Source organism: Alosa alosa, chromosome 2, assembly GCF_017589495.1.
Source record: "Alosa alosa isolate M-15738 ecotype Scorff River chromosome 2, AALO_Geno_1.1, whole genome shotgun sequence".
NCBI lineage: Eukaryota > Metazoa > Chordata > Actinopteri > Clupeiformes > Clupeidae > Alosa > Alosa alosa.
The window spans coordinates 28,443,217-28,458,424 of NC_063190.1; the positions used below are offsets into that span (position 1 = coordinate 28,443,217).

Consider the following 15,208-nt stretch of genomic DNA (forward strand, 5'->3'; position numbering starts at 1 on the left):
CCTGGCTTTTGAGTGCGTCTTCCGAGGCTGTGGCCTATTGATCGAAAGTCAGTGCAGTCTTCCGTCCTTTATCTCCGATGGTCCTTTCCCCCATTTGATCCTTGAAACGTCCGCAATGGCTTTCCTAATGCCCGGCTTCTTGTTGACAAAAATGTAGCGACTTGTATCCAAAAAGCCAAGCAGTCGCTGAGAGGCTAAGGTATGGGTGTAGCTGATTGTATGACGCGCTATACCAAGCAAAATATCCGCTGAGATCCAGATGAGTTTGACGGGTTTATTGAAAAAGGTAGTCCAACTTAATCCAGTAGTCCAGTAATAACTAGAAATGCAATTCCAAGGAATTACCAGTGCATGACAATGCTAAAGTTGTGATGTAAAATATCATGTATAGTTAAAACAGATAATACAGAGATGGTTACTACTGTGATGCTAGGATAGACATGGTGGTTGCATAGCTTAATAAAAGTTGATAGTTTAAAAGTAGACTGTTTAAAAGCTGAATGTAGATAGTTTAAAAGTTGTTGATATGTTAACATGCTAACCATGCTTCTAAGCTAAGTTAGCTAACGTTTTCTAGCAGTTTTGCTAAAGATGCTAACTATGCTAGCAATGTTAACTATGCTAACCATGCTACTTAGCTAATCATTTTTAGTAGTTATGTTAACCATGCTAACTAGCTACAGTGGGTAGGAGTCATAGTTGATGACCAGTAAAAGTTACAATGGCAGTTCAGTTCAAGTTCAGTAGTTTAAAGGGTTAAATTGTTTAACAGTGAAATATTGTAGTGAGGACCTTTACTTTGTAACTGTTTTTGGCAGAGGAAGCAGTTGAACAGGGTGTGTAGTCTTAATAGAGCCAGCAGAGAGGGTTAAAGCGGAGCAAGAGGCGCAAACGTTCGACAATTTCCACGTTCAATTATTGCAAGGGGGAGGGGGGAAAATCCCCCTTTATGCAGACCAGAGTAAACCCTCGCTGCACTAATGTCAATGGAGACTTGTGGAATTTTACCAATAAATTGGTCATTATGTCTTTCTGGATTTGTTGAGGGTTTTTTGGAACATTTTGTCATAATCTGTAAGTGTTTGGGATCATTTCAAGCCTAAAAGTGTAATTTTTTAGTGTTCGGATTTGTAATAAAATAACTTAATATCAGACCATGCTGCTGCCAGTTACTGTCCAGTTGTTAGCATGCTAGCTAGCCTCTTAGCTAAGGTAACATTTTAAACGGAGAAGTGTAATTTCTTTGAAATGACAACTAGCTGAATAACATTACTGACATTAGTTAAAGTGGATAGTTTATACTCAAGCGAATTTGGAACAGTATATTAAGTTTAAGCGAAGTCCTTTAACTACTAGTCACTTGTTAGCGCATATCTGTATTGCCATAGCTACTCCCATCCACTTGTATGGCGTTTTAAGCTAGCGCTAGCTAGCTAGCTAGCTCGGTACACATGACTAATTAAATTATTTATATCATGTCCTAAAGAATGATTTATTGGTATCATACATGATTATAGACAATGATATAGTGAACACAATTATGTTTATCTGTTCTTATTGCTTATTAAGAGAGAAAGTTTATTTAGTGACGTAAGGTGACACTCCCACTTATGCAGACCGGAACTGTCCCATTTTGCTCCCATAGTAACGAATTACGTTGCTCTATCTTGCTAGTAATCAAGGATCTTTGGAGCCCATAGACTGTATAGAACAATTAATTAAACAAAAACTAATGAAATATAATAACCCAAATATAAACCATTAAATTATATTACTTAACATTACATAATAATCAGATTGTATATATTAAACACCTTCATGGCTCCTACACAGGCAGACAACTAAACAGACAGACACACACTTACAGCATGCAGACAGACACATACAGTATACAGACAGACAGACAAACACTTACAGTATACAGACATACATACATACAGACAGACAGGCACAGACACTTACAGTTTACATACAGATACAGGCATACAGTAGCAGACAGACAGATATACAGTATACATACAGACACTAGATACTAACAGTATACACATACAGACAGACAGACAGACACTTATACAGACAGGCAGACAGACATTTAGAGCATGCAGACAAACATGTACAGTGTACCGACAGACAGACAGACAGACAGATAGACAGATGTCCTCTCCACCCCTGCACTCACGCGTGACCTGCAGAACCAGTAAGGTGAGCACTAGCAATAGCGCAAGTCTCATCTCTCTTCTCTGTCTTCTCCCTCTTCTCTTCTCTTCTCTTCTCTTCTCTTTTTTTCTCCTCTTTTCTTTTCTCCTGTCTTCTCTTCTCTTCTTTTCTCTTCTCTTCTCTGTTCTCTCTCTGGGACACAGAAAACAGATAGAATCTGCAGCTCCTCTCCTCTCCCTCAGGTTGTGGACATATATAACCTGTGCTCTCTCTCTCTCTCTCTCTCTGACCGAGTGACCACAGTTCGTCAGACTGAAGAACTGTCTCTCTGACACTGTGATCTGCAGCACCGGAGCGCCACAGGGAACTGTGCTCTCTCCAGTCCTGTTCACCCTGTACACATCTGACTTCTGCTACAACACTAAGTCATGCCACATGCAGAAGTTTTCTGACGATACTGCAATTGTGGGGTGTATCAGGAACGGGCAGGAGGAGGAGTACAGGAGCCTGGTGGAGGACTTTGTGCAATGGTGCAAACTCAATCATCTTCAACTCAACACTTCAAAGACCAAGGAGATGGTGGTGGATTTCCGCAGGTCTAAGCCCACTCTGCTACCAGTCCACATTGATGGGGTCAATGTGGAGGTGGTTAGCACCTACAAGTATCTGGGTCTCCACCTGGACAATAAACTGGACTGGTCAGGCAACATTGATGCACTCTACAAGAAAGGGCAGAGCAGGCTGTACTTCCTGAGGAGGCTGCGGTCCTTCAATGTGTGCAGTAAGCTCCTCAGGATGTTATACCAGTCTGTTGTTGCCAGCGTCCTCTTCTATGCAGTAGTATGCTGGGGAGGAAGCACAAGGAAGAAGGATGCAGGGCGAATTGACAGGCTGGTAAGGAAAGCTGGCTCTGTAGTGGGAGCTGAACTGGAGTGCATCACTTCACTATCTGATAAAAGGACCCTGGACAAACTGATCAACATCTTGGACAATGAGTGTCACCCACTCCACAGCACTATTGTTAAGCAGAAGAGCCTGATCAGCTGGAGACTTCGCTCACTGCCTTGCACAACTGACAGACTGAGAAAGTCATTTGTCCCCAGGGCCATTGAACTGTTCAATGCCTCACTTACTTTGCAGACTTCTTCAAAAACAAAGTCATTTCTATAAGGGAGGCTATTGGTAACACAAGTAATATGTTTGATAGTACACCCAAAAACAGCCCCCCAAAATTAAGGTCCTTTAGCACTATTACTCAATCTGAGCTTGGTAAAATTATAACTCAAACCGGCTCCCTCAACATGTGTTTTAGATCCAATCCTACTACATTCCTCAAAAAAAAGTATATGATGGCTTAGCTCCCTTTTTTTTCTCAAGGTAATAAATACCTCATTAGAAACAGGTATATTTCCAACTGCTTTTAAAACCGCTGTTGTGAAACCTTTACTTAAAAAGTCAAATCTTGACCATACCAATCTGAGCAACTACAGGCCTATATCAAATCTATCGTTTTTGAGCAAAGTACTTGAAAAGTTGTTTGCAATCAGTTAAATACCTTCCTCAACGAAAACAGTATCCTTGAAAAATTCCAATCAGGTTTTAGATCAAATCACAGCACAGAAACGGCTCTAGTAAAGATAGTCAATGATCTCAGACTAGCTACCGACTCAAACAAAGTCTCAATCCTTATTCTTCTGGATTTGAGTGCGCATTTGACACCATTGATCATAGCATCCTAATTCACCACTTTTAAGTGGGTGGGTCTCTCTGATAATGCTCTAAACTGGTTTCAAACCTACATTACTGGCAGAGATTTTTATATCAGTCTAGGAGATCATGTATCTGAAAAACATGACTTGCCTTTTGGTGTGGCCCAGGGGAGCTGCCTTGGTCCCCTGCTATTTTCTCTATATATGCTTCCATTGGGAAACGTCATAAGTCAGCATAATGTAAACTTCCACAGCTTCATGAGATGATACCCAATTGTCTCTTTCTGTGGAGCCAACTAACCCAGATGGCCTTTGCTCCCTCACTGCATGCCTAACCTCCATTAATCAGTGGATGAGCAAAAACTTTTTGAAACTAAATGATGACAAAACAGAGGTACTTCTGGTTGGACCAAAACTAAAGCGAGATATTATTCTTAGTAATCTAGGGGAACTTGGCACACCAGGTCAAACCAAAAGTAACAAGCCTCGGTGTCATCTTAGATGCAGAGTTAAGTTTTAAGCCCCATATCAGTAAAGTTACTCAGACAGCCTATTTCCACTTGAGAAACATTGCCAAAGTCGCGGCCCTTTTAACTCAACAAGATGCAGAAAAACTAATTCACGCCTTTATCACTAGCAGGTTAGACTACTGCAATGCACTTTTCACTGGTCTTCCCAAAAACATCTAAAAGAAATTGGCACTCATACAGAACTCTGCGGCTAGACTTTTAACTAAGACTAAGAAGAGAGAACACATCACCCCTGTGTTGGCTGAACTGCACTGGCTCCCTATTTCCTATAGAATTGATTTTAAGGTTATGTTAATTACTTACAAAGCTCTGAATGGCATAGCACCTTCATATATATCTGAGCTTTTAATATCTTATCAACCACAAAGGAAACTTAGATCATCCAATTCTAATCTTTTAATCGTTACCCAAAGTGCTCCACAAACAAAGTGGAGAAGCTGCGTTTATCCATTATGCCCCAAACTATGGAACACCCTGCCTCTGTACATCAAGCAGGCGAGTTCAGTAAATATTTTTAAAAAGATCTGAAAACATACCTGTACAGGAAAGCTTTTAGTTAACTCATCTTATCCTGTAGACTACATTTTCAGATTATTCTACATCTGCTACTATTGGAGGGGCTTAGCCAGCCAGAAGCATATGGGCTCCCCTATTAAGTCAGGTTCTGCTCAAGGTTTCTTCCTGGAATATGGGAGTTTTTCCTTGCCACAGTTGCCATATGGCGTGCTTGTGGGGGTAAGAGGGTTAAGGCTGCCAGTCTTATGGCGTCATTTTCTATATTTTTTGATATGTTGCTGAGTATAACATAAACAGCAAAGAAAAGTGATTGATAATGACTGACTGACTATTATTGTGTTACATCCTTCAAATGTAAAGCACTTTGAGCTGCATTCTGTGTATGAAAGGTGCTATACAAATAAAGCTTTATTATTATTATTATTATTATTTATTACTTAAGGGAAGAGGAGAGATAGACTTCTCTGCATAGTCTGTCTGCCTCTTCACCCCCTCCATGTTTGGATACTGTCTGTCCACTAGCCACTTTTGCCACTGTCTTTATGCCTCACTGTTTGCATGCTATATTAGCACATTAGCACATATGCATAACCCCCCCCCCTCCATGCCACAGCCGAACTGTGGCCACACTTATACATTTTCTTTAAATAGTTAAATATAGATATATAGACTTTACTTTATTTCTGCATTGTTGCACTGTTGGACTTACTCATTTGCACTATCACCATGACCACTATCACCATTGCACTACCACCATGACACTCATTCACACAGAGCACCTTAGAGCACCTTACCATACCTTACTATGCGAGAATCACAGGCTCAGTCCCTGCCTCAGTCATTGCAAGCGCCTCTGATTGATTAATCACCACTATGTGGATACTGTTTTTAGAATTGATTTAGATTAAGTGTTAGTTAGTATAATTTGTATTTTAGTATATTTAGCATATACTTTATCTGTCCTTATTGCTGTCCTTATTGCTCAGTTGTGTTTTTATATTATATACTTTAATTACTCTTTCTGCTGTTAAAGAATGTGTTTGTGTTGTCTGTATGCTGCTGAGACCTTGAATTTCCCCTGGGGATCAATAAAGTATCTATCTATCTATCTATCTATCTATCTATCTCTCTCTCTCTCTCCTCAAATAAATACGCTTGGTTTCCAACCCTGTCCTTTACCTCTTTCACTAACATTGTGTGTGTGTGTGTGTGTGTATTTGTGTGTGTGTTTTAGCTAATGAAAGTCTATAAACACACTTCAGGTTCTAACCCTATGCTTTACTTATCCCAAAGACCCTTAATTCTGACACACCCATCTATTTCAGAGCCACACCCATATATTATTATACTTTTTCTTTTTTTTTTTTTTTGGGGGGGGGGGGGTGACCATGAGCATCCTTGGCGTCCAGACACACCTCTCCTGGTTCCTCAACACCTCAACCAAGCTGGTCATCTCCCGCGAATCGTGAAACATTACCTTGTCAGTAGATAGTTCTTTGCCTGTTGTTAATCCTTCAGCTCCACAATAAAAGCATTTTCATTGTGTACAAGGGCGATAAGCCACGAGAAGTTTGCAATTAGTCAAATATAAATAGTAAAATATAAATATATTGCAACTCTAGAGGGAGCTCTTGTCGCCAAAAATACCTAAACCTGCATAGTGCACCTTTAAGCAGTCTTGCTCAAAAGGCATACACATCTCTGCTCCAGGAAGCTGACTAGTTTGTCTGTGTCCAAATTGATCATCGCTTATGTCATTACATAATGCTTTTGAGGCATAAACAAAGTATTTTGTAAGATATGTGCTTCTGGAGGTAATCCACCACGTGGTGCAGTTTGCCCTAATTGTTTTGAGAAATGCAAATGTTAATGATGATTCGAGAAATGCACCAAAGTGATTGAGATTTGATTTAAGTGCATCTCATACAGTATATGTGCTACTGGCTACAACAGTGTGGTGTATTTGAGTGCATCTCATATATGTGCTACAGGCTACAACAGTGTGGTGTATTTAAGTGCATCTCATATATGTGCTACTGGCTACAACAATGTGGTGTATTTAAGTGCATCTCATACAGTATATGTGCTACTGGCTACAACATTTACAGTTTTTCTCAGTTGCTTTGGTGCATTTCTCAGATTGTTTTCTCTTTTTTTTCAAACTGCATATAATCTTATCACTTGTGCACATCATTAAAGCCGTTTCTCCCCATCTTGAACATGTTAGCAAATAGCAATGCTTTCGTACATCCATGCAACTGATTTTGTACAAATGTCTGTTGTTTTTATTTTACATTTTCAATTGCTAATGTCATGTTGATCAATATGCACTATACTGGTTCCATGCTGAATAGCCCTACTCCATAAAACAAATTGGCCTAATTTCATCGCTTGTGTCATTACATGCAAATGTGTTGAAATAGCTGTCAGTAGCTACACACACACACACACGCACACACACACACACACACAGGGATGGATTACTGCAGGCCCAGGGGCCCAAGGGGGCCCTGAAGCCCAAGCCTTTGCATGGAATCATTGCCTCAATATCAACAAATCAGGATGTAGGCTATGAATCTGATTGAATTTAGTATTGGCCATCCCCAAAATGCACCAGAATACAGGAAATCACATTAAAAAAATTCTGGGGGAGGACCCCCAAACCCCCTTCCACATATACGACAATAAGTGGGGGGCCCTTAATACATATGGGCCCAGGGGCCCAAAAGTTCATAATCCGCCCATGCACACAGAGAGAGAGAGAGAGAGAGATGGGCATAAATCACACACACACACTCATACACACACATACACACACAGGGATGGGCAGAAATACATCAAAATGCATTTGAAAATAAAATATCAAATACCTTAGTGTATCAAAATAAACTACAAAATACAGCCACACCATGTATCAAAATTACAAAAGCTTTTCTCTGCCTACGAGACATGCCATAAAGCTACAAACAGTCAACAGATCAACTATCCTGACCTGCCTGTTACATCTCATAGCCTAAATACTGTATATTACTGTAAAGATGCACTCAAAAAGTCACATCTGAACTTGTCAAGTGGTACAGAGTGGAGACAAGTTCCTGACATTGTCAAGATTCCCAGATTGCTTGATATTGCACTAATGCTGTTGATCAGGAAGGATCATGACCCTTTTAGCTGTTTTTTTACTGTAACTAAATGGGTACTGTGTAAGCGCTAGATGGTGTTATATTACTGCCAAGGGGGAGAAATATGAATGTTTCATTGTGTTGCTTTAGGTGATGCATGGGGCAACTTCTGGGGAATATTGCAGGGAAACTACATAACTGGTTCCATGTGTTCTGATTGGATGATTAAAGTTCTCAAGAAACTGATGATTAAATGTATCCCAAGAAACTTGAGATTATGTGACACAAAACCTACACTTGCACTGAATCATCTTTCAAGTATTTTGATACAAAACAAAAAGCCATTTTCTACAACCAAATAAAATACAAATGACAAAATACTATTTTGTTTCTGAAATACTTAATTTAAATACATGTATCATAAATACTGCCCATCCCTGGCAATCAACCCCCTCCACACACAATAATGTGTAACTTTGTAGTTTTGAAATAGAAAATAGTGCTGCCTTGCACATTGTTCATTAGAAAATACTTAAAGAGTAAACTGTCATATTGAGGCATATTGCTTTTGATGCATAAATAACACATTTTGAGCATCAAATGAGCTTTTGCAGGTTATCAATGCGTTGCAGTTTGCTGTAATTGTTTTGAGAAATGGCAACTGTGCCAAAGTTAATGATAATTCGAGAAATGCACCAAACCGACTGAGAAAAACTGTAAGTGCATCTCATGATACTGGCTACAACAGTGTGGTGTATTTGAGTGCATCTCATGTGCTACTGGCTACAACAGTGTGGTGTATTTAAGTGCATCTCATACAGTATATGTGCTACTGGCTACAACAGTGTGGTGTATTTACAGGGATGCAAACAGAGGTATGGTCAAAAAGGAGTGAGATTATCGAAGCCCACGCCCCCACAGGAAATATCATATAATTACATTTTGCCACCATCTCTGTAGAGGCGGAGTCAGAGGGGTGGCTCCGGGTGGCACAGGCCACCCTTGAGATTCGATTGGCCACCCCCAAATCGTAGTCTACAATTGGCCATTAACATGGTCTAAGGCAGGACCTTTCTTGATGCACTTGCAGCAGTTTGAAGTATCAGACGTCAGAAATGTAAGTGGCAAACACGCTTGCCTTTATTGGCCTACAGGCTACTGCTTGTGCTAACACGCAAAGATATCTATTTACCTATTGCATCTGAAAGTGCCTATTAATCTAATCACACACTTAAGTCGCCGACATTTGATAGGTCATTAAGTGTTAACTGTAGGCTAAAGGCCTATACTTTTGTAAAAGTGTTTAATGGTAATAATGTCTAATGTAATGTTAAGAAAACTTTTCATTTATGGTTCATCAAGCTTAGGCCTACTCACTAAACACTCGTTGCATCTAGGCTACAGGTAGCGATATTCTGATGACATGTATGACCATTCAACCAGTCAAGCATTTGTTAAAATATTGAAATTATTGGAAGTTTACATAGCTTAGGCTAAACTGTATGCTTATTTCGTCCCCAATACCTGTTTTATTCGTCCCGATCAGGAGGGATAAATGAAACATTGTGCACATTCCACTTTTGCTTATAATAATTAAATAATTCCTGAACGCAGGGCTGGACTGGCCATCTGGCATACTTTTTCCTTTTTTTTTATTGGCCGAGCCAGTCTTTATAAAGTTCATTTTCCATAGTAGCGCGTGACAACAAAATCATATGCCTGCGTTCTGTTCCCAGAGCTTTCTCTGTCTATGTTCTGCAGCGTTTCTCAAATTATGAGCCTCCTCGACAAGTAGATTGCTGGTCTACGGAGCCATGAATTTAAATTACGCCCCACTTCTGTCTGTTAATTTATGCACAATTGAATGATATTATAGAACCGCGGACCGAAAGGTTTCCCCGATCAGGAAATACTCCTTAATTTGCAACTTTTTGTCAGCCTAACAGAGGTAGCCTAAATATCGTGCCTATGGCGATGTCCGCTTAAAAGAAAAATAAAACATTTATTTCACTTGTCTCTCTGGATTGAACGCAGAATGTGGGCTGTTGCGCAAATAGATGAATGAGGGAGGGAGATCCCGTTAACAAAAACCTAAAGTTTTGCTAACATTTTCTCCATTATTATCGTAAAATATGTCTCCATGCAGGGCAGGGCTGGTTCTAACCTAGGCTAGGCTACTATATTTTGGGTGGGCAACATAGCAAAGCTGTCAAATTGGATCAAAACTAACATAAACACAAAACAATAAGTACTACCTAGCTTGAGTTACTGCAGCCAACAGCCAGGGATAGGCATGTCTGATGTATTTAAAATACAAATTTGTATTTTATTTAGTTGGAAAAAATGGCATAGTATTTTGTATCAAAATACTTTATAGGTTTGTAGTTTAAAAATACTGCCAAATACTTTTGGTAAAACCAATAACCTACTTTTGGTGATGTGATTATAAAAGTGAAAAACAATGAATGCAGCACTGGTGCTGACTTGTAATTTGCCCACAGTTGTTGTGATCAGAATATTGAGATTCAGGCAGATAAGTAACATGTAGGTTGCTCACACACTCATCCCAACCTCAAGTTTCTTGAGAACTTTAGTCATCCAATTCGAACACATGGAACCGGTTATGTGGTTGCCCTGCAACAAGTTGCCCCATGTGCAACGTTAACAATGTTTGCTCACATACACAATACACTTCTTCATACCAACTTCAAGTTTCTTGAGAACTTTACTGATCATTAATCATCCAATCGTAAGACATGGACCCGGTTATGTGGTTGCCCTGCAACAAGTTACCCCACGTGAAAATGTAATTAATAATTTGCCCACACTTGTTGAGATTTAGGAAGATGAAATTGCTCACATACACAATACACTCCTTCATACCACCCTCAAGTTTCTTGAGAACTTTAAAGAAAATAAACAAATAGACAAAAAAGCAGGTCAAATTATTTTAACAGCTACAAAAATAGATGCACAGACATAAGTTATTGTGGGGGGAAAATGTATTGGATGAGTATATTTGTATATCTTCATTTAATAGAATAGAATAAAATGGATTATGTTTTAATGTCCCCATGATGGAATTTGTTTTAGCACAGCATAGCCCAGGGACAGACAACTTAGATAGTTAACTTTAATATGTTTGTATTATTTTATTCAAATACAAAGACATTTTATGTGAGAGTAAGGTATTTGTGTTTTTTTTTTTCTTTCAATTTATGAGTATGGTGTTTGTGTCTGGTTTCCCTAATGTATTTGTGCTAATTTCACATCTTGAGCCTGTTTCTGTTTATCTGGTTGTTTTGCCTCATGCCACCCTTGAATTAATCAGTGCCTCACCAGTGCCACCCTTGTTAAAAATGTCTAGAATCGCCACTGCACCTCTGCCATCCAGGGCTCACCCTATTCACACAAAAATGTTAAATATGAAAATACACAGTCCCAGTTCCTTCCCTTATTCTGTCTGCTGGGGCCTGACTTTGGCTGGTAGCTGGCTTGTCTTGACAGAGGAGCTGGGCCACACTGGGTAGATATGATGGTAGCCACTCTCTCTGTGTATAGCACTCAGTGATTCAACAGAGCATGCACTCCCTTGTTAGCATAATTAATCTCTTTCATGCAGAAAGTACATTTGGCATGTCCCTTTTTTTTCATTTTTTTGAAAAAGTCTGACATTTTTTCACAGCGGCTCATTAGGCTACTAGACGTCAACAAGCTGCTAGCGTACGTTACCATTAGGCTACATGTTGGAAAGGGGGTAGAGTAGGATATAACGTTAGGCTGCTACTAAAATATTACAGGACAAAATACTGTCTGTCCGGAACTGAACTAAACTGACTGACGCAACAAACAAGGTTAAAAATATTCCCACGGGTGTGGTTCGGCCATAGCCACGAGGCCGGAGGCCGAGTGGCGCAGGCAACAACAGCCGTGGGAATATCCATGACCAATCCCACGATCACGAGTGCTATATTGATTTTTACGTGCGCAGCTTTTTGATTTATAGTGTTGTCTTAAACTTCCTATGTTTCATGGACTGTAACGTAGGCTATGTGTTTATGTAGTCATTTTAATACAGAATTAACATTGATGAAATTATAATCAGACACTTCCGCCAAAAGGCGCGCTGTTTGCATCCCTGATTTAAGTGCATCTCATACAGTATATGGTCCTGCTCCCTGCCAGCAGTGACTATCATCTTACTCAGACTCCACCACTGGGGATTTTATGACTCAATGTGGCTTACGCAGATAGTTTTAATTCTACAGTTTATCTAAGAACATAGGTTGCATATTTGTTGCTAGCACTAGTTTAATTATATATATATATATATATATATACTCTTTCATAGAATCATCACACTAAACACTGACCTACAAATACAGAAACACACTTTTCACATTTAAAAACAAACCATAGCACAAGAAAATAAGGTTGAAAAATAGTCAAATGTTTACTTGGGATAAATATAGCATACCTCATATAAAGGAGAGGCACTCTAAATTAATCTAATATAAAAAAAAGAACAGATCAAATGCATCTTGAATTCAGTGTACACAGAATACATTATGAACTCAAGCCTAAAGTTGGTTACAGTTTTAGGGCTCAAGTTAGTTTGCATTACAGTTACACATATACAGTGCCTATAAAAGGAGTTAATATTTATGCAATCACTTATTTTGCATTATATATGTTTAATTAATTAACATTGCTTTGTAGAAATCTGCTTTCACTTTGACATTAAACAGGTTTTTTTATGTAAATTATTGTAAAAGAAAAGGGCCAAAATAAATTGATCAAGTTTCCATTTATGAAAGCAGTAAAAGGGGAAATATTCAAGGGGGGAGAGGATACTTTTCATAGGCACTGCATGTATTGGTACAACAATGTATGGAGTATAAAATCCTTTTATTACACAGTTCAAAGAGGAAAGGCAGAACAGCATATCATCATGATCGGCACTTTGTGTAGAAATGTACACTTGCACAGCAGGCTGGTCTAATAGCTACACTCTCTCTTCTTGCGCCACTCAGGACAACAGTATACTACTTAATGGTATCATAATCGACCGATATGGATTTTTTAGTGCCGATACCGATTTTTTCCAATCAGCCTTAGCCGATGACCGATACAGGCTGCCGATTTTCTTGAGCCGATACTGCTTTTATTTTGCTCCCTCACTTTACATCATACAAATGACACATAATGTTAACAAATGTTATAAGTCTCAATTTAAAAAAGGAACATTTATTGAACTTATGGATGGGTGCACTGGATATGGTTAACTGTGCAAAATGCTTTCATCAAAATCTTACAACACAGCCTTGATGATACATTGCTTGCTGACTATAAGACATAATTCAGGTCATCACAAAATGTCCTTTGTCAACACATTTAAATAATTTAAGAAAACAATAAGCCTGCATGGTTTACATTTTTCTATGTCTATATTTTCCTAAAAAAGCTGCCAGATGTGTCAACCACAGAACATACTGTATATCAGCAGAAGAAAATAACGTGGCGTCAGATGTTTCTGTTCTAAACGGAATCAACGTCAAAAGGTATAAAACATCTCTCAAAGTTTTAAAATCTCTCCTTCTGGTAGCGCAGCACTCTCATATCGCTGTGATGCGTGTGTGTCCCACTGAGTGAGACCTTTGGCTCGAGAAGGGAGAGGGTAAGGAGGCCTTTACACACCCTGGCGTCAAAACTCAGCCGGGTGGTGCAGATAAAACTCCCACAAATTCTGTTTGGTAGCTCATATGGCTGTGATGCGTGCGGCGTCCACCAGGTTTTGAACTGGATTGATAACTCTCATATAAAAGCTGTGATGCATTGTGGTTAGCAAACAGCTCTAAAACAGGCCGAAACAGAACATCATACGAATTTTTATGAAATCACAGACCAGGCGCACAGACAAACTTCTGTTTGGTAGCTGACGAACCACCATTGAACTGGATTGATAATGATAAGGTTAGCAAACAGCTCTAAACAAGTAAGGCATACACGGTATGTCTGGTACATGGTAAACGTTAACACGAATTAATAGTCAACTACATATAACACGTCTCATTATTAAAGCTCTGATATCACTGCGATGGCAACTCCGCCCAGCTCGAAGGGAGAGGGGTAGGGAGACGCACACACCACACGCGTCCAAAACTCAGCCAGGTGGTCGCTGAATAAAACTCCCACAAATATCAATGGAACAACGCCGGCATTACTTAATCATATGATTGACCAGTGTTAAGTAACAGCTACTGCTACTGCATGCATACGGATAGCCTACAACTTAGCTATTTGCAGCTCCCTAAATACAATGGCAAGCAGTTTTATAGAAGAGGCATTCAGGGAGGCACACACACGCACACGCACACACACACACACACACACACACACAGGTGGTCGCTGAATAAAACTCCCACGAATACCACGGAACAACGTTGGTATTACTTAAACATATGACCAGTGTTTGTAACAGCTACCGCTACCGCTTGCATATGGATAGCCTAGCCTACAACTTAGCTATTTGCAGCTCCCTAAATACAATGGCAAGCAGTTCTATGAACGAGGCATTAAGCATTAAATAAAGTACCTATCTATCTATTATTCTCGTTTTCCATTTGGACCCACAAACTTGCTTCCACCTTCAAAGTGTATGGCAATATTTCAGCTAAGTCAAACAGTTAAAAGATGCTTTGAAAGTTTAAAGTTTACTGTTGTCTTGAAGAACAGGCTTTCAGCACTCTGTTTGTGGGGGAGGGGCAGTCTGCACGTGAATTGCAGTGTCTCCAGCAACACAGAGCTGCCTGTGGACGCCTGTATGTAAATAATGCGGGGAAAAAAAATATCGGCGAACGCAGCCGCTTATCGGCCGATGCCGATACACGTAAAAATCGGCCCCATGTATCGGCCGGCTGATATATCGGTCGATCCCTAGTGTGTTTAGAAGTAAGTGACTGGGTCCTGCTGGGTCTTGTCTTTCTGCAGGCTGTGGAGCTCCTTCTTAAGGCCAGCGTGGGGAAGGCTCTGGAACACACGGATGTGGATGTGGTCATCTCCACCCACATGCACCTGCAGGAGAGGACGAGAAGATTGGAGGGTTACACACACACACACACACACACGATGGACATGCGCACACACAAAACACACACGCACACAGACAGACACA

At 39.8% G+C, this 15,208-nt stretch overlaps 1 protein-coding gene and 1 long non-coding RNA gene across 2 annotated transcripts in view; both read right to left on the minus strand.

Annotated features, from left to right (window-relative positions):
* Positions 1-12,463: 12,463 nt before the first annotated feature.
* Positions 12,464-14,246, minus strand: LOC125291184. The gene is made up of 2 exons (XR_007192943.1): positions 13,936-14,246; positions 12,464-13,689 (listed from the first exon to the last, which is right to left on the minus strand). It is a non-coding gene; the product is annotated as an uncharacterized LOC125291184 (long non-coding RNA).
* A 22-nt stretch (positions 14,247-14,268) lies between these two features.
* Positions 14,269-15,208, minus strand: part of LOC125291183 (cystatin-B-like) — a 6,053-nt gene continuing 5,113 nt past the window's right edge. The window contains exon 3 of the mRNA XM_048237792.1: positions 14,269-15,108. Within this exon, the coding sequence (XP_048093749.1) occupies positions 14,980-15,108 (129 nt within the window). The 3' untranslated portion in view covers positions 14,269-14,979. The remainder of the gene's footprint in view (positions 15,109-15,208) is intronic.